The sequence below is a fragment of the Pelophylax lessonae genome, assembly GCF_965119305.1.
Source record: "Pelophylax lessonae genome assembly, chromosome: 9".
NCBI lineage: Eukaryota > Metazoa > Chordata > Amphibia > Anura > Ranidae > Pelophylax > Pelophylax lessonae.
Genome location: NC_138776.1, coordinates 176,795,924 through 176,816,733, shown reverse-complemented (window position 1 = coordinate 176,816,733; position 20,810 = coordinate 176,795,924). Strand labels below are relative to the sequence as shown.

Genomic DNA, 20,810 nt, shown 5'->3' with positions numbered 1-20,810 from the left:
CACCATCAAACCCAGAACCCTCATGCAAGTCCGAAGGGAAGACCAGCTGTTGGACAGTAACAACTGGACTGCTGATTGAATTTTTACCGGAAGAAAAACTCTTGTCCTGACTGTGTCTAGAATTAGACCCAGATATTCGAGCCTCTGGGTGGGAACCAGAAATGACTTTTGCTGGTTCACCAGCCACCCGAATTCCTGTAAAGAAATCATAGTAATTTCTATGTTTTGTAGCAAGGTCTGAGGAGACTCTGCATGAAGCAGAAGATCGTCTAGGTAACCAAGGATCGATATACCTCTTTGGCGCAGAAGTGCCAACATTGGGGCCAACACCTTTGTGAAGACCCGCGGAGCCGTGGCGAGACCGAAAGGTAACGCCACAAACTGATAGTGGTTCTCCTCTACGGAAAAGCGTAGAAACCGCTGATGTCCTGCGAAAATGGGAATGTGAAGATAGGCGTCCTTGATGTCTATGGACGCTAGGACATCCCCTGGATGCAGGAAGGCTGCTACCGTGCGAATGGACTCCATTCTGAATCTTCTTATGTTGACGAAAGAATTGAGTGCTCTTAAGTCCAGAATTGGACGCACTTTGCCCTCTTTCCTGGGTATTGTAAACAGGTTTGAATAAAACCCTTGAAACCGTTCTGTCCAAGGAACGTGGACTACCACTCCTTGTTGTAGTAAATCTGTGACTGCTCTCCGCAGATCTTCTAAACGATCTGAGGATAGTCGGATATTGGAAGGGAAGAATCGCGCCGGTGGGAGAGATCGAAACTCGATCTTGTACCCTGACCTTATGACTTCGCAAACCCATTTGTCCGAGATTCTGGAAAGCCATGGATCCGGGAACCGGCGAAGACGTCCCCCCACCCCAGTTATGGGTGGGGGCGCACCTTCAGGCTTTGGATGGTTTATCTTCAGGTCTGGAGGGGGCAGGCTTTTGCTTGCCCGACCAACGACCCCTGGCGCCTCCTGCAGGAGCTTTGGAGGACTTAGTTTTTTCACCCGCGGGACGAAAAAACCTCTTGTGAGCAGAAAAAGAAGGCCCTCGTCTTTGACGAGTTCCTCTACCTTTAAAATTTTGCGGTAAAAAGGTGCTCTTTCCACCCGTGAGATCTTTAATGATCTCATCTAAGTTGGCTCCAAATAGACGCTCTCCTGAAAAGGGGATATTAGCCAATGCTTTTTTGGAACCTTGGTCGGCTAACCAACCTTTTAGCCACAGTGTACGCCTGAGAACCACTGCTGAGACTGATGCCCGCGCCAATAATGGAGTGGCGTCTAACGCCGCATCACACACAAACTGTAACCCCTGTATCATTTGTTCCAACAAATCTGATACCGCCTGAGGGACCTCTTCTAAGTCCCGGCGTAACCACTTGGTCCATTCAGTTACAGCCTGCGAAACCAGACCAATAGCTATTCTAGGTCTGAAAGCTGATCCAATCAAGGAAAACATGGTGCGAGACATAGCTTCTATCTTGCGATCCACTGGATCTTTAAAAGACGGAGCGTCTTCTAAAGGAATAACCGTGGCTTTATTCAGTCTAGCAATTGGTGAATCCACCACAGGTGGTTCTGTCCATTTCTTAATAAGGGTTTCCTCAAACGGATAACGCCTGTCAATGCGTTTAGAAATAGTAAAAGTGCGTTTTGGCAGACGCCATTCTTCTTCGATTGGATTGCCAAAACATTTGGGCAATGGAAAAACCTTCGCCACTTTGATGCGTTTTTTAGTCTCAAAAGGGATTTCAGTTTCAGCTATTTCCGATGGAATACCCTGTAACCTTAAGGTCTCTTGAACAGATACAATGAGTGCGTTTACCAACGCTTCCTCTCGGGCTATGGCGGATGCCGAAACATCCTCCTCACTGTCTGAAGAGACAGGACCCGAGACACCAATCCCAGATGAAGTACCTGCAACTGCAGAAATGGGTTCAGAATCTGAATCCGAGGTTTCAGATAATATGGGGTTAGGCGGGGGTCGCTTTCTTGCGCCCTGTCCCTGACAAGCCACTTCCACCCGGGACACAAAAGTTTCCATAATAGCTGACAATGATTCAATTGTCAATGGGGTGCTGGAGGATCCCGCAGACCCCTCGAGGGGATCCGGAGGAGATACATGAGTGGCAGGGTCCATGTTAATACAGGACACCTTTGCCAGCAAAACGAATAAACTTTTTCCTTTTTTTTTTTTTTTTTGTGTGTCTCCCCCTAGCGCAATAGCGCCCCTCAGAGTACCTGCTTCTCGATCCCACAGAGAGAGAGAGGGACCCCCAAGGCTCACCAACCGATGCAGTGCAGTTTCCAACCAACTGCAGTCAGCGTCTGTCTTACACAGACTGGAAGGAGCTGTTTGCTTTTTCCCGGGTAGAAGGCGTGGCTCCGCCCCCTGTGTACGCCTTCCGGCGTTCCCAGCTCTCCACGAGGTAGCTGGGCTCACAAAACATTGCCGCCTCCATAGAAGAGACATAAGACTCCAAAAACATGGCGGCCGGCGTGACCTGAGGACATACATGCATTCGGTCTACGGCAAAATGGCGGCGGACCGCCGAAATCGTTTTCCCAGCACATCCACCTGCATCTCTGCTAAGAGGCGATATATGGATCTACAGAAGATACACTACACATAAGGTAGGATTATACCTCCTATGTCTGCTGTAATGTTACAGTCTGCTGGGTAGAGTGTTAGCTCTTAAACCAAGTCCACTTCCCACAAACACATGCTGTATTACAAGGGGGACTTGTAAGTATCAGATATATACTGACCATATATGGAGGGGCCCATAATACATACTGCCTCATAACGAGGAAAAAAGGGAACGTTTACTCACCATACCGAACCGACAGGCACCCTCTCTTCACAATACCCTCTCCACCGGGGTGGGGGTTTGTGGACCACTCCGGACGCCTCGACTCTCTGGTACCTGGCGTCCAAGCGAGACTTTTAACTCGCAAGATCAGTCCCTCCACTGGGACTCCGTCGCGGCCGACCCAGCGCGGAGCTCTGGTCTGCACGCGCTCGTAGGCAGAAACCGGGGTGACCACTGGATCTCAACATCCAGCCCGTCGCCCGGCCCCGCATACTTACTTGAATATGTCGCGGCCGACCAAGCGCAATGCCATGGTCTGCGCGCGCTCGTAGGCCGGCTGGGGTGACCACAAGTGTCGCCCAGTCCGGCATTTTTGCTTGAAGATCTCACAGGAAAAAAACACTGGAGAAAACTACCTAAAAAATGTCTTTTTCTTAAAGAAAAAAAGTCTTGCCAGGACCAAAAGATCCCAGCAAGGAACTTAGGTCCTTACTCCTGACTAGACAGAAAAAAACTGATTCCCTGTAGCAGAGAGAGGGAGGATATACCCTCAGGGACTGCCCCTAAGGTGGAGCCAGAACGTTTTGTCTTTCTGCCTAGTCCTACTCCTGCGGAGACAACATAACCCAGCTCTTGAGAATCAAGAAGACTACGTCTGTCAATGAGCGATAGAGAAAGGGGAGATTCGCCAAGGCTTTTTTGGAACCTAGATCCACTGACCAGCATTTTAACCACAGCACACGTCTGAGGATTACCGCTGACATAGATGCATGCCCTAACAAGGGGGTGGCATCCAGGGCTGCGTCACAGACGAACTGCAGTCCTTGTATAATTTGTTCCATCAAATCAGATGCTGCCTGGGGGATACCTTTCCCCTTTAGGTCATGGCGTACCAATCTTGCCCATTCCGTTAATGTCTGTGAAACTAAACCAATGACAATCACTGGTCTAAAGGCTGACCCTATCAGGGAAAAAATAGTGCGGGACTCCGCTTCCATCTTCCGATCCACCGGATCCTTAAAGGACGGAGCGTCCTCCAACGGGATAACAGTGGCTTTATTCAGTCTGGAAATAGGTGGATCCACCACTGGTGGTACCGTCCATTTCTTAATGAGGGATTCCTCAAACGGATAGCATCTAGCAATGCGCTTGGAAACAGTAAAGGTACGTTTTGAATGATCCCATTCCTCTTTATTTTATTACCAAAACATTTGGGTAAGGGAAAAACCTTCGCCGTCTTGATAGGTTTACTAGTACCAAAGGGAATTTCCATCTCAGTTGCCTCTGCCGGTAAAACCTCAAGTCTTAAGGTTTCCCGGACCGCCACAACTAGTGCGTCCACCAATGCTTCTTCTTGTGCTATGGCGGAGGCAGGACCGTCCTCCTCACTGTCTGAGGGAACTTTACCTGAGACAACAGCCCCTGCAGAGGGACCTGCAGCTGCAATGACCATCTCAGAATCTGAATCTGAAGTATCAGATGAAATAGGGGTAGGCGGGGGTCGCTTTCTTGACCCCCGTCCCTGACAGGCCATCTCCACCCGAGACACCAAAGACTCCAAAACTGCTGTGAATGCATCAATACTCTGTGAACTGGAGGGTCCTGCGGCCACCTCGAGGGGAACAGGTGGGGGTACCTGTGTGGCAGGGTCCATGATTATTCCAGACACTTGCCGGAAAAAATTAATTTGCCAAAAAAAATAAAACTTTTTTTTTTTTTTTTAGATCCCCCAGCGCCACAGCGCCCCTCAGTGTTACCTGCTTAGGGACCCCTACAGAGCGAGAGAGAGAGTGAGAGAGACCCCAAGGCTCACCACTTGATGCTCAGAAGTTTCAATACAACCTGTTCCAGCACTGTCTATTACAGACAGGAAGTCTTTGGCTGGCTTTCCCGGGTAAAAGGAGGCGGCTCCGCCCCTTTGCACGCCTTCCGGCACCTCCCCCTAGCTCCTCGAGGTGTTTGGTCACCTCAAACATGGCCGCCCCCATGCTGGAGACACGAGGCTACGCCGGGTAAAAGGAGGCGGCTTCGCCCCTTTACACGCCTTCCGGCGCCTCCCCATAGGTCCTCGAGGTGTTTGGTCACCTCAAACATGGCCGCCCCCATGCTGGAGACACGAGGCTACGCCAATATGGCGGCCTCGTGCGATCTGCAAGACAATGGCGGCGGCCTGTGTAGGATAGCGGCGGCTAGCAGCGGCCTGCGGGATGTCTATGTTCGGCCTGGTGGCCTGCGGGAGTATCTCGGCCCCACAACCTTCACCCTGAATGGTGATAAGCCTGGCCGGCGGTGCAGGACCCTGGCGGGCCGCATGCGGTCCGTGGGCCGTCGGGAGGCAGCCCTCTGTCCTTCCGAAGTGACCGTTTGCTGGAGGAATGGCGATCTGGACTGCAGTGACTCAGGCATAGGCAAAGGCCTGTGTACACCTCTGACAGGTAGGATACCTTTTCCTTCAATAGTAATGCCCCTTATAGTACTGCCACTGACTTCAGTCACCCTTACAGTTTTGCAATGACCTTAGATAGTCGGCTCCCAAACCAAGCCTCCTGGTTTCTGTTCACAAAAAAACACACTCAAATTGGGGGATCTGTGACCTGTTATAGGATAGAGGGGAGACCCATCCTACCATTCCAGAGAGGGGCCCGCGTCCACCACAAACCCGATAGGGGGGGAGGGGGAACATACTACTCACCATACCGGAACCAGGCGGGCGCTCCACTCCTGACAGAACCCCTCTCCACCGGGGTGGGGGGGCTGTCGACCAATACGGACGCCGTGACTCTGTTGGTCATTGGCGTTCAGGCGAGACGTTTAACTCGCCGGGTCAGTCCCCGTCCAGTGGGAATATGTCGCGGCCGACCCAGCGCGGAGCTATGGCCTGCACGCGCTCGTAGGCTGAACTGGGGTGACCACTGGATCTCAACATCCAGCCCGTCGCCCAGTTACAGCTTGCTTGCTTGAAGATCTCACAGGAACACTGGAGAAAAGAGCTGTCTAAAAAAATCTCTTTCTAAGAAAAATTCCTGCCAGGACCGAAGATCCTAGCAAGGCATCTAGGTCCTTACTCCTAACTAGACAGAAAAAAACTGATTTGCTGTAGCAGAGAGAGAGAGGATATACCCTCTGGGACTGCCCCTAAGGTGTGGCCAGAATGTTTTCTTTCCTGTCTAGTCCTACTCCTGTAGAGGGCAGTATAACCCGAGTTATTAATCAACGAGGACTACGTCTGTCAATGAGCGACAGAGAAACTATATTTAAAGCCCAACTTCATCTTCCTTTTCTAAAGCAATGACCTGAAAGAATTAATCTAAAATCAACTTTGACTACAATACTCAACCCATCTCCAGCGCGGCCCCTCACAGATGCACTATGCTGCAATCCAGCGTCAGTTCAGCATGGTATAACACACTTCCTGTGAGTTCTATGCTCCAAGTGTGAATGCCAGGCAATTAGCATTTTCAGGAGAGGTCTGCAGCTCCATATACTCAAAGTTTTTAGCCAGAAATGTTTTTTTTGTAAAAGCGATCCAGCAGCTAATTAGGACAGCAGGAGGGCCTGGTAGGCAAGTGGTTAAAACCTTATATCATGCTGCGAATACATAATAAACTGAAGATAACATGCCACAGAAACTATATTCTAATGAATGGTTATACATACCTTGCCCTTAGATCAGCCACTTGGTCGGTTATTTGACCCAGAGCCTTGCAGGTCCCCAAAATCTCCTTTCGTTCCTTGCCTGCACAAAGCTCTCCGACTTTCCCGGCTTCATCCAGAATCTGACGTACAGCTTGCTCTCCAGCATCACCTAGACAGACATGGGGCAGAGCTTAAACTGTGTCCGAAAGCACAGAATAATGTGATGAAGTTTAAACAACAGAAAATACATTTAAATATCAGTGACACCTGTAAATCTGCTAAACCTATGCCATGCGGACAATTATAAGAGTTATAGAAAAACAAGCAGTGTAACATTGACCAGAAATTTAATTTAACGAACATCCTACAAAATCTGAGCTGATCAGGCATTGTCCAATAATCTCAGTGGGTGATATAACCATTTTAGGGACACCTCTGCTGCCTGAAATGTGGGGACTGACAAAGCTACTTCTAAAAATGCCAATTACCAGGCCGTCATATTGATTCTCTGACTTTAGTCACTAATTTAGAACAAGCATGTGGGCAGGTCAGATCCAGATTTGCAGTAGGACTCAGAATATCAAAAAGTTCTAAATTTGACAGCCAGGCAACTGGCATTTTGGGAAGGAAAGGTTAGGAATAGTAGCAGACATACACCTTTTAGCACAGGAGTCCTTACAACAGATCCGTCAACCGTTCCAAACATTGGCCTAACCACCTTTCTAGAAAGCGGATAAAAAACAGCCCTTTACAAAATACACTCAAGCAGCAAGTGCCGCTGCAAAATGGCTGTGATCGAAGCCGTAACTGGACAGCTCAGATGACAGGTATGATCTGCAGAGCAAATCAGAATGGCTCTGTACCTTGTGATTGCTGTGAACCAATTACTGCCATTACAAGTGTATACAATAGAAGTAGTGTTAATCAGCTCATTCACAAAGGTATACATAACTAGTACTTAAGTGGTTACAAGTCCAGCCTGAAGGCAACAGCTCAGGAGAGCCGTGACGAATATTTTATCTTTCTTATGCAGGCTTTATACATTCAAAAGTTTAAAATGGCTGACAGGTTCAATTAAAGGGCATGTCACACATTTCACTTACCTGGGGGAGCATTTGGGTCTCTCAACCATCCTTTTGCCTGGTTCATTTTAGAGCCAATGAGTGCAAGTGCCCTCTTCATAGCCTCTGTGTCCTATATGTATAATTAGGAGACATGATTATCATTTTTTGTAAAATGCTTGACACAAACAGTAAAGTTCAAAGTTTACATCAGAAGGAATTGCTCAACTTCATAAAAGATTAGCATACCATTGGGACATCCTAGTTTTTAGGACCACGTTCAATAGGTACCTACTTTTCTACACTCATGAGTAATGGCAAATGCAATTGAAATACACCAAACTAAATCAGAGATCCAAAAGGGGCCTATACACATCATCCAATGGAAAGTTCACGTATCAATTTAGGGCAAAATTACTTTAACATTGATTAATTATTTTAGGACCACTGTATCAAAAAACTATAGCAATCTGCATGTGGTTACTATTTATTTTGACCGCATTCAATTATAAATTCCTTTAATAAATGGATTTTTGTAAGATCTTACCGTAAAATCCTTTTCTCTTAAGCTCATTGACAGACGTAGTCTTCTTGATTCTCAAGAGCTGGGTTATGTTGTCTCCGCAGGAGTAGGACTAGGCAGAAAGACAAAACGTTCTGGCTCCACCTTAGGGGCAGTCCCTGAGGGTATATCCTCCCTCTCTCTGCTACAGGGAATCAGTTCTGTTCTAAAGCAGTAACAGAGAATTTAACCCAACCCAACTCAATGATAGAGGGGCGGGTACTACGTCTGTCAATGAGCTTAAGAGAAAAGGATTTTACGGTAAGATCTTACAAAAATCCATTTTTCTCTATCGCTCATTGACAGACGTAGTCTTCTTGATTCTCAAGAGCTGGGACATCCAGAAGCAGTGCCACAAAATGAGGGGTGGGATTGACAGAATCAAAATCCAATCTAGAAGGCCCCTAGACAGAAAAAAACTGATTCCCTGTAGCAGAGAGAGGGAGGATATACCCTCAGGGACTGCCCCTAAGGTGGAGCCAGAACGTTTTGTCTTTCTGCCTAGTCCTACTCCTGCGGAGACAACATAACCCAGCTCTTGAGAATCAAGAAGACTACGTCTGTCAATGAGCGATAGAGAAATATATTTAATAATATTTCTCTCCACATTTACATGAAATTCACACGGTCCAGCAAAACTGATGCTGACAGGGAGAAAACTTCAGGGGCTCAAACTTCATTCAATTGGTTTTATCTATTTATTAATTGTTTTAAAACTGCTCAAGGATCCCTGGCAATAGTATAGCTTGTCCCAACCCTGTCACTGTCACTTTTTCTGGCCAGCAAGCAATGTGCAGAAAAATAAAAAAAGTGTGTAAAAATGAATATGTTGAATATTTCCATCAACTAACTATATTTTCCATGTTTTAGCCACCCATGTCAGATCTTGTTGAAAGCAGTGAAAGATTTAAATTGGCTCTCTCTTGGTTTACTCGATGAGGCAGCAGATTATTGGCTTCCTGTATGCTAGATCTCCCAACAGGGCATACAAATATTTCAAAGTGACTCTAAATTCTGGTTGAAAATGTTTAAAAAGGTTTAATCTAAAATTTAAAAAATTCTATTCAAGTATAGGATTCCAAATTCAAAAAGTACCTTATATTGCTCCAAGTCTCCATATTTTTTTTTTTTTTACCCTCAGCTGTGATCTGACTTACTGTTAGAGGGTGGCTACATTTGTTCTCCATGGTCCCACTGTATGTAAGAGCGTAGCCACCTCTTCTTACTCCCTCCTGAGGTGGACTATGGGATTTTTAGCATGTATAAAGCCGTGAACATGAATGCAACATGCAATGTTTGTTCCACACAAACAGATGTAACAGGGAAAAGGAGAGGTTTGGGACCTCTTGGTGGACATAAGGAAGCAGAAAAAAAACACATTAAGAAACTATAAATAATTTACAGGGCCCATTAAGTAGTGGATATGTATGAAAAGGCCCTGTAAGGCCACTTTCAGTCCACCAGTGGATCCACCTGCTCAGCACGGACTCTCTCGGCTGTCCTCTATGGGCTGTTGGATGGAAAACAGATTGCCTGTCCATTTCCATCCCCACTGTCATTCAATCTGCCAGATGGATCCCCGCCCGTCTGTTTTTAGCAAACCGGAACGGATGTTGGCGGGTGTCGGTGGACATTCACTGTTCCATAGGGAGCAATGGATAATCCGATCAAGTCCACCTGAAAAACTGACAGGTGGATCCGATTGGTCAGCCAGTAAGGGGCCTTATGCAGCTGGGAACAGAGGGAATGTGATCACTTATAAAAAAAAGTGGGGAGGGGACAAAAAGGTATTAAAATAATTTTTTTTTATATCTATTACACAAGTGTTTTACCCTTCAGTTCTATTTTAAACTGAATGGGTTGTTTTACAAGCTGATCGTTTACAATCAATCAATTTAAGCCTAGGTTCACACTGATGCGGTGCGGGGTTCGCAGCGATTTCTGTGCATTCCCACACCGCATCACCAATCGCACGCCATTTATGCGAACAGCTGTGGGTATTAATGTTAACGACAACCCAAAAAACAGTTCACGAAACTCAGTGTGATTGGCTGAATTTGATTGCATGAGTGTGAACCAATACAAAATGAATGAACTCCGATTGCACTGCAAAGAATTGCATGCGATTTAAACAGTAATGCGGTGCAATTCTTGTCCGAATCACATACAGTTCCCTGTACCGCATTGGTGTGAACCTAGGCGAAGCTTTCCTAAAACTCTGCATATCCCCAACCAAACCAATGCTATTTTACTCCATTAACCTTTCACTACAAAAACCTACACTCTGATCTGTTGTATTTTCAGGCCAAAAACGTAGAGCGCAGCAAAACTAGGGTTCCATATACACTGGCATTTGGATGTGTGTCTCACATTAGCTATAAGTCCGTTTAGACCTAATTAATGTATTGTTAATGCAAATATGATGTGCATGACTGTGCGCTAAATGCACCTGAACAGAAAACACATCAGCTGGGTACATTTTGCACAAATAAATTCAGTAGTGTCCAAGACACCTGTTTTCTCTGTAGAGATAGAGATAATCATAAAAGCACACCCCACTGGTACCTTTAGGGCAAGGTCAAACTAGCAAATTATGTTACTAGAAGCAACAGAGAAGCTAAAGGGAACACCAATCTGCTCCTAGTGAACCGCTCACTGAAATGTTGCAGAATCCCTCTCAAGACTGTGCAATGCCCCTTGCTGGTTCAGCCAGAGAGAGTGACCAACACCATTGGAGAAGACAAGTGCCCTCTCCATTCTTTGAGCAATTCAGCCACTGGCAAGATGCTTTTAATAACAGACTCACTAATGTCATAAGCTTCATGGCTCTTAGGCATGCCATAGACTGTTTGAGATTTGAACGGTGTATAGGGCAGGCTAATCGTACCAAGTTAATCGATCAACTTGGGTACAACCAGCATGCCGGGTTTCACCTGAAATTAATCGCAAGTGGCTACTGTAGCCCCTAGCAATTACTATCATTTCTCGGCGGGGGAGAAGACAATGGCCTGGCAGGAGAGATTCCCACAATAACACGGTCTGTGTTGATGGGGGACTCAAGCTAATTTCTTTCCTGCAACCCCGTGGTTGCAGGAAGGAAATTTGCTCTGTGTATGGCCGGTCTTAGTGTAATAATCATTTCAAGGCCCCTTTCACACTTGTGTGAACTAAAAGTCATGCGATTTTGACCAGACTTGAAGCAATGCCTGTATAATCTTGGTCTACCTTGGAGCCCCACAGATATGAACAGTATTCACTGGAAATCATGGAGTACGACTTGTCATGCAACTTAGCAGTCCTAAGTCGCAGGACAAGTCGCACAAATGTGAAAGTGACATAAAGCACTGTAAATCAGGCTCCAAGGAGTAATGCTGCATCTGTAGTTTATCTTTTACTACTATTGAACAGGTGTTTTGCGAGTTCATGGCTCATAGTAGGAACACCTTTAGGGTCCTTTCACACATACGGTTCGTTTGTCTGTTTTTCATCCATCTGTTGACGGATGAAAAACGGACATCAATGCATCTCTATGTAAAAACGGATGACAACGGATGATCATCCATTAACATCGGTTTTCATCGGCTTCCGTCAATGTCAGTTTTTTGGAACGGATGAATACCCTGTTTTTCATCCATCAAAAAAAAAAAAAAAAAAACGTACCGGCCGAAAAAAAAAAAACGGACCGGCCGAAAAAAAAAAATGAACCGGCCGAAAAAAAAAACGGACCGGCCGAAAAAAAAAAACGGACCGGACGAAAAAAAACGGACACATTTTGACGTGACTGAACTAATGAACTGAACGGACCGGACCGTAGGTGTGAAAGGGGCCTAAATCTATCAAAACACACATCGAACAGACAGCATGTCTATAGCCTACAACCCAATAACACTAGCATAATGCCAATAGAATGTTGTTTAGAGAATACAGGCCTCTGGGGAAGACCGTGTCTTATTGTCCAGCCTCTTACAAAGTTTAATGCCACATCACAAATCAAACATGCCCCTTTTATCTACTCCATATAAAAAGGCACACTTCAAACATTTAGCAAACTCTTAATGCTATCCAATTTAAAAAATGATGCCCTAATAGTAACCCATACATTTAAACCATGCAAACCAAGACTTTTTATTTATTTTTTTAAATATTTCCTTTGGTATAACCATGCAAAAGATGGAAACATTAGTAACACCATCAAACATCACATTAAAACAAATATCAGGTTTGGTCCAGTATGGACAATTCAGTAATATTTAGCAATCAAACTGCATGAGTTGCATTCCCAAATCAGTAAAACGCTGTAAACTGCATGTGTGTCTGAGTGATGCCCGGGCCTCTGGACTATATTTCTACATCTTGACCTACAATCACTTAGGTTTTTTGTTTTTTTCCAACACCTAAGCCATTTGGTTGTTTGTGTGTTTTGTGGCACATTTTTCTTAATAAGTTTTCACTAGGTAATGCACTAGACGCAGTGATGGCGAACCTTGGCACCCCAGATGTTTTGGAACTACATTACCCATGATGCTCATGCACTCTGCAGTGTAGTTGAGCATCATGGGAAATGTAGTTCCAAAACATCTGGGGTGCCAAGGTTCGCCATCACTGCTAGACCTTAGCACCCTTTTGGTGAACCTCTATGTCCGCCAGGACCCGCCAATCGTTCGAGGCACAGGGTGACAACACAGATCTCTGCCTTACCACAGTACAAGCACCTCCCCACACAGTTAGCAAGCATTCCCTAGGAACACATTTAACCCTTTGATCACCCGTTAACCCCTTCCCAGCCAGTGTAATACAGTGACTGTGCATATTTTTAGCACTGATCACCGTATTAGTGTCACTGGCCCCCCAACAAAGTGTCAAAAGTGTCACTTAGTGTCTAAGTTTGTCCGCCCGAAATATCGCAGTTCTGCTGTAAGTCACTGACCCCTGTCACTAGTAAAATACATTTTAAAAAATTCCATAAATATATCCCCTCGTTTGTAGGCGCTATAACTTTTGCGCAAACCAATCAATATACGCTTATTGGGAATCTTTTTTTTTTTTTTTACCAAAAATAAGTAGCAGAATACATATTGGCCTAAATTGATAAAGAAATTTGATTTTTTTTTTTTTTACATTTTTTTATTGGATATTTAGCATAAAGTCTTTTGTTTATAGCGCAAAAAAAAAAAAAAAAAAAAGCTCTATTTGTTGGAAAAAAGGACAAATTTTATTTGGGTACAGCATCGCACGACTGCGCAAATGTCAGTTAAAGTAACAGTGCTGTATCCTGAAAAATGACCTGGTCATGAAGGGGTAAATCTTCCAGGGGACAAGTGGTTAAACATTCATACGTCCCTGTGCATGAGGACTAAAAAGAAAGGCAAGCTAGCCACACTGCCAGCAAAGATGACTTGTGAGCGCATGGACAAAAATGAATGTGTGATATAATATGTCAACCCTAGTAAAGCTCATCCAATTGTAGGACCGGACTATTTACCTGATCAACACTACACGTTATAAAATGATTGCATAACTGCACTTTAAAATTTGACACCATACATGTTCATCAAATTCAGAACATACCCACTTCAAATCACATCAGGTAATGGCTATGCTAATGCACACAAAATGATTAGAAAACAAAATAAAATAAAAATACACAGCACTCTGAAGTTAAAGGACATGCTACTTTTGACATCTTACCTTCTACACCCCAGAACATACAAAAACAGTTACATAAAAAGAGATCGGTGAAAAACAGACCCCATTTTATACTGGGATTTTTGAAACTTAAAAAACAGACAAAATTAATCATTTGAATTTCTCATTCATTATTATGGTTATTAATAATTTAACAAATGTATAGCATATACAACAAAACCTGTTATTTGCTGCTAAAATATAAAAATCAAGCTGATTAAATGCAACAATAGAAAAGGCCAAAATTCATATTGGATTAATATATGTACTTATCACAAAGGATTCCTAGATCAAAGTTGCCTATTGTGCTATGCATGGCAAACAGGAACAGAGAAAAGCTGGTGTCACCCTAATGGGCCATGCACACTATAAGATTTTCTGAAGACTTTTTCTACTTTAGACTTACCAAAACCATATAATATGAGGTCAAACCTAAACACTTTCAATTTGTATGCAATCTGGCAGGCCCTTGTACTACATAGAAAAGGTAAATCTGAAGGAAATCTAACCACAAAAGTTGGATAGTGTGTATCCAGCTTTAGACTGTGGATGTTTGCACATTTCTGTCAACTGCTTTCCTTTAAATGTTCTGAGTGCCATCTACAAATGCTGGGTGTTAATCTTCAGATACATCTCGAGTCACTGGCCCAAAAACAAGTATGGATCTTTGATCACAACTCCTGTGATCAAAATTTATGTTCCAGATCAGGGACTGAGAAAAAATATTTAAGATAAATCAGTATGGCAGCCAAGCTACTACCATTGCCTAATGGAGGTTAGCAAAGGTGCTGTACAGTGGGAAAGGGGGGTACCCATGTATGAAATCGGTTCCTACCTCACATTGACACAAGGAAACCCCCCATGCATGGGTAGGGATGTCAATATGTTTGTTTGAGACCCTACTTAAATAAGTTTAAAACAAAGCTGAAAAGCATACTTTGCTGGTTATGCATTATAGCATACAACTGATGACTGTAACATTCTGAATTAAAGTAGAACTTGTATAGAAAGCAAGAATTAGGATGTCCATACACAGTCCAATCTTTGAATTCGATACACTCAATTATAGCACTGCCAACAATACAGTGAACACTTGGCTGTCTAGGGCTTCCTTAAATGGTAAAAAAAGTTTTACAGGCCATCAGTTCATTCACATTGATTTTCCAAATTGTGGGTAACCAGCAGCAGTGCATGAAAGCAGAAGATACAATTCAATAATCGGGTCTCAGACATCAATGTGGGTCAAATCTCAGCTGGCCGTATAAGTCACACAAAAAAAAAAAAAAAAAAAATGACCAACCCAAAAACGTAGGCGCCTCAATCAGCAAATTTAACCATATATTAATACTGGCCACACAATACCCTAATGCTGTCACAACTGGGGATTCGGATGATAAAGAAAACTGGTGACAAATTATACTTTTTAAAGTAAAACCTAACACCGCTGAACCATAACATCCCACTCTACTCTAAACCTTTCTCAAACATCTGTTAAAGCTCAACTCCGGGGGAAAAAAAAATCTTCTCTTGTAGTGGGGTAGCCCTGTACTGTAAGGGTTAAATGCTTATTTAGACCTGGAGTACCGGAAAAAGTACTTTTACTCACTCAATCTGCTGCTTTCACAGTGTATCTCCACGCTGCTAGCTCACTCCTTGCAACCACTTCTCCCTTATGCTCTGACCGTTTACAGGTCCTCTCACATCAAGTACAATCCATGGTCCATAGTCAAAACATAAGCAAGAAGACGAGAGTGCCAGGTGAGCAGAGATCAGGTAAGTTAATATGGTTTATTTTTTTTACCCTAGACATAAATGAGCATTTAAACCTTGCAGTGTGGGGGCAGTCCCACTACAAGGGATCATTTTTGTTTTCCCTGGAGAAATGAAAGAAAGATAGTAGTATGAAGTGTGTTGTAGAACGATAAAACGTTGTCAGCAAGTAAACATAGCATTACAGACCACTTCTCACCTTGCTGGCCCAGGCATCTTCATCCCAAGAAGTTAGCTGCAGTACTCTGATTATTTCATTAATCTCAGCACTCATCTTATCTACTGTAAAGACACGATTTTTGAGGGCTTCTTCTACACCTTGGCTACGGGAGCTCTTCGTTGTCACAAAGATCTTCATAGCTATAAGGGGGGAGAAAAAAGCCTGAATGAAGTACACAACTCTGGGCAAACGTGAAGTATGATCTCATATATATATATATATTTATTAGTGATCGACTGATATCTTTTTTTTTTTTTTTTTTTATTACCGATACCGATATTTTGGTACATTGAAAAAAAACTTTTTATTTTTTCTATACAGGTACTCTTGTGGAGGGATATGGGGGTAAAAGACCCCAAACCCCTCCTCTGCACTTGAAAGCATTCAAAACGCCAAGTTTACCCAGAAATGATGTCATGACATTACTTCCAGGTTTTTACATGGAGACCCGATCAGAGCCGAATGCGGTAGAAGCACTTTCCCGAAATATCGGTCACCTTGGTGGCCGATTCCAATATAATCGGGGAAAGTGCAGATCGGCCCTCGATAGATCGGTCAATCTCATATATTATATATATATATTTTTTTTTTTATTATATACATACACACACGTACATTCACACAATGTGTTACTCTCGCGCTATCAATATGTGTGTGTGTATTAAAATTCATGATTCGGCTGCTGCTAGCACTCTGTACCTTAGCCACAGCTATTATAAAAGGTATAATAAAAAGTAAATATTGCATGACAGAATTGGCAGCGCAGCACTAAACTGTATGTGTTTTATATAGTGATCCATAGTTAATAAGAAAATAATCAAATATCTGTTCAAATTTTCACAAACTTAAATCCTGCAACAGTAAAATTAAAGAGTGCATATATAAATCGCATAAGAGCACCGTGCAAAGTGCAAATTCAAATGCTAGTACATTCCAAATAATCACAGTTAGAACCGTAAAATAGGTGTAACAACTGAGATGCAAAAAGTCCTTCTTGTGTATTTATGGTGTTTCCCTTCACCATTTAATTGTGGTTGTACATATATCAATAACCCTTTCCTTCTTCCCAGTGACACCGCTGTGCTCTGACCGCTCACCTGAGCATTGCTTATAATAAGCAAGAAGTAATCTCTCCCAGTTAGTAGTGCTGTGTAGTCAGCTCGCCTCTAGGTGTCCTCTGTACTCTTCCACAGTACTCTGTTCTCTATGGTGGAAGTTAGTACTCCAAGGTGCTTCTAGGGGTTCCCTCTCCATGTATGCTCTATGTGCAGAGTTCCGTGGGAACTTGCTCCAGATTCCTCTATCACCTCTCCCCACGTTTTTTCTGGATTTAACATCTGACTCACAGGTCTCTTACTATTTTAACAGTGGCAGGCATGGACCTATTCATTCCCTCCTCATCCATGAGGATCTGCGGACACTGGCAACACAGATTATGGGGGGCTCTAAAGAGGGAACTTGATATTTTCCTTTCCAGACAGGAACCCTGGCACCAAGTTCGAATTGGAGATAGGTGTAAAGAGTGACAGGCCCAAGAATCCAAGCACACACAGACCCCACAGATAGGGTCCACTCCTCCTGATCTTAGCCACAGCTTCTCTTCCCAGCTCTACCTTTAGCCGATGGTGCCAGGGTTCCTGTCTGGAAAGGAAAATATTAAGTTCCCTCTTTGGAGCCCCCACTTTGTGTTGCCAGTGTCTGCAGATCCTCATTGAGGAGGGAATGAATAGGTCCCTGTCTGCCACTGTTAAAATAGTGGGAGACCTGTGAGTCAGCTGTTAAATCCAGACAAAACATTTGGGGAGAGGGGATTGAGGAATCTGGAGCAAGTTCCCACTGAACTCTGCACATTTGCTTCAAATTGTTGTTGAATTGGCACGGTGCACTTATGCGATATATTATATATATATATATATATATATATATATATATACACACATACATACATACATACACACACACATACAGTCTACTTTTACTGTTGCAGGATTTAGGAGTTTTTGAAAATATGAACAGATATTTGATTATTTTTTCTGTTGGATCACTATATAAAAACACATACAGGATATATTGCATGACTGAATTGGCAGTGAAGGACTATTTACTTTTTAATATAAACTTGAAGTATGAATTTAAAAAATCAGCATCTACCGCTGACAGACATACCAGAGATGAGCACTGGCAACAGATCTTTCACTGTGTTCATGGAATTAACAAGCATCACTCGATGTTCCTGATGGGTCAACTCTTGTTGACGGTCATCAATCATTTTTGCCATCTTGGTCATTCCTAAGGCAACAACAAAAAACAAAAAAGAAAAGCAATTAACTCGATATGTATTACTTCTAATCTCTACTACTGATATACTAGAATTGTGATATCAACAAAGAAATGAAACAAATGTATTCACAAGAATAGAAAAACGGTATGGTGATTTAGGAAAATTCGTTTAAATTTCATAATTATAAATAAAAAAAAATAAAAAAAAAAAAAAAGAGAATAGAACTGAAAAAAAAAAAAAAAAGCAGGAGATCCACAGCCAAGAAGTTTACATTTTAAGTAGAATTTTAATTAATTGAGACAAAAGAAAAAAAGTTAAAGTGACTAAGCCTCTATTCCTGTGAAGAAAACTGAAGACACCGACAAAGCATAAGGACAGCAATGTCAGGATTTAAATAAATCCCTGTAAATAGTACCTTGCTTAGGTACATGAAGTGGAGAGAGGACAACACCAGACCATATATACAGCAGTGAGCTACACTGACATGATATTTTAGAAGATACAAAACTTTGTCCCTAGAGTGGCTGTGTGTGGAGAAACTTATTGAGGGAGGGATGTAGGCTTTACCCGCCAGACCTGGGAACAGGATCAGCAAGGAAGAGTAGACTAGACTACTTTTACCACCACAAAATAATGCTTTAAAACATTGCTAAATCCAGAAGTACACTGCATAGGAAACTTTATGAAGATAAAGAACAAGGAGATGCAATTTATATATACAGTTGATAAGTTAGTCTAGATAGAATCATCTAGGGCAGTGGTCCTCAACCCTGGTCCTCAGGGCCTACTAACAGGCCAGGTTTGCAAGATAACTGAAATACATCCCAGGTGATATCATTTGCTGTTCAGTGATTGCAGTACTCTAGTCTGCATCTCCCCAAGGTAATCCTTAAAATCTGGCCTGTTAATGGGCCCTGAGGACCGGAGTTAAGGACCACTGATCTAGGAGACCAAATGATATATATGAACATGAGGGATTCTGGCAGATGACAGAAATAAGGCAGATGGGTTTTAGGAGTATTTGTAATTTGTGGTCAATAAGGTCCCTTTCACATGGGGCAGAATCTGCTTTGCTCAGCAGAGGATCTTGTCAGCTGACCCCCTTGCTGAGCAGAGCATGTGGATGACAGGTCAGTTTTATGCAGAGCCCACTCTGCTCTATGGGCAGCCGGGTGTAAAATGGACTGGTGTGTTACACACCTGACTGCCCTCCGATTCGATCTGCCTAGACGGAGGGGGATTGATCTGCACTTAGTGAATATACAATATATTATTCCTTGATGCAGAGAGACGTATAGGCTGGGTGTCAAAGGCCCAGCCCTGTTCACACCTGAGCCTTTTTCAGCTTGTAAAACACTCATCTCTGAAGTTCCAAAAGGCCCAACAAGCAAAATCAGATTCATTTCAATGGCCCCGTTTCACATATGAGCAATCTGTCACCTGAAGCAAAACGCCTGAAGCTCAAAAAAGTACATGAGCTTTTTTGGCAGATTACCAAAAAGCTGGTCAGTCTGTTTTTTTGTCAGATGTCAATGCCTGCCTTCAAGAGGCCTGGAAAAAACCCCTGAAAAAACGCCCAAAAAAAACACACACCTAAAAACAAAACACTCAGGTGTGAATGGAGCCTAAGGGCTCTTTCACACGGGCGTTCCGATCAGATCCGCCTGTCAGTTTTTTAGGCGGATCTGATCGGATGCCCCATTCAGCCCTATGGAGCAGCGGATGTCAGCCCTATGGAGCAGCGGATGTCAGCCCTATGGAGCAGCGGATGTCAGCCCTATGGAGCAGCGGATGTCAGCCCTATGGAGCAGCGGATGTCAGCCCTATGGAGCAGCGGATGTCAGCCCTATGGAGCAGCGGATGTCAGCCCTATGGAGCAGCGGATGTCAGCCCTATGGAGCAGCGGATGTCAGCCCTATGGAGCAGCGGATGTCAGCCCTATGGAGCAGCGGATGTCAGCCCTATGGAGCAGCGGATGTCAGCCCTATGGAGCAGCGGATGTCAGCCCTATGGAGCAGCGGATGTCAGCCCTATGGAGCAGCGGATGTCAGCCCTATGGAGCAGCGGATGTCAGCCCTATGGAGCAGCGGATGTCAGCCCTATGGAGCAGCGGATGTCAGCCCTATGGAGCAGCAGATGTCAGCCCTATGGAGCAGCAGATGTCAGCCCTATGGAGCAGCGGATGTCAGCCCTATGGAGCAGCGGATGTCAGCCCTATGGAGCAGCGGATGTCAGCCCTATGGAGCAGCGGATGTCAGCCCTATGGAGCAGCGGATGTCAGCCCTATGGAGCAGCGGATGTCAGCCCTATGGAGCAGCGGATGTCAGCCCTATGGAGCAGCGGATGTCAGCCCTATGGAGCAGCGGATGTCAGCCCTATGGAGCAGCGGATGTCAGCCCTATGGAGCAGCGGATGTCAGCCCTATGGAGCAGCGGATGTCAGCCCTATGGAGCAGCGGATGTCAGCCCTATGGAGCAGCGGATGTCAGCCCTATGGAGCAGCGGATGTCAGCCCTATGGAGCAGCGGATGTCAGCCCTATGGAGCAGCGGATGTCAGCCCTATGGAGCAGCGGATGTCAGCCCTATGGAGCAGCGGATGTCAGCCCTATGGAGCAGCGGATGTCAGCCCTATGGAGCAGCGGATGTCAGCCCTATGGAGCAGCGGATGTCAGCCCTATGGAGCAGCGGATGTCAGCCCTATGGAGCAGCGGATGTCAGCCCTATGGAGCAGCGGATGTCAGCCCTATGGAGCAGCAGATGTCAGCCCTATGGAGCAGCAGAT

At 44.3% G+C, this 20,810-nt stretch overlaps 1 protein-coding gene across 5 annotated transcripts in view; it reads right to left on the bottom strand.

Annotated features, from left to right (window-relative positions):
• The window catches only part of VCL (vinculin), a 139,383-nt gene that overhangs the window by 44,193 nt on the left and 74,380 nt on the right, over positions 1–20,810 (bottom strand). For 3 of the 5 annotated variants that reach the window (XM_082267550.1, XM_082267549.1, XM_082267552.1), the window contains 4 exons: positions 17,914–18,036; positions 15,717–15,887; positions 7,553–7,636; positions 6,471–6,618 (listed from right to left, as the gene is read on the bottom strand). In XM_082267550.1, coding sequence (XP_082123676.1) covers positions 6,471–6,618; positions 7,553–7,636; positions 15,717–15,887; positions 17,914–18,036 — 526 coding nt within the window. Of the gene's footprint in view, positions 1–6,470; positions 6,619–7,552; positions 7,644–15,716; positions 15,888–17,913; positions 18,037–20,810 lie in introns of all 5 variants that reach the window. The other 2 variants (XM_082267551.1, XM_082267553.1) reach the window with 1 other exon arrangement.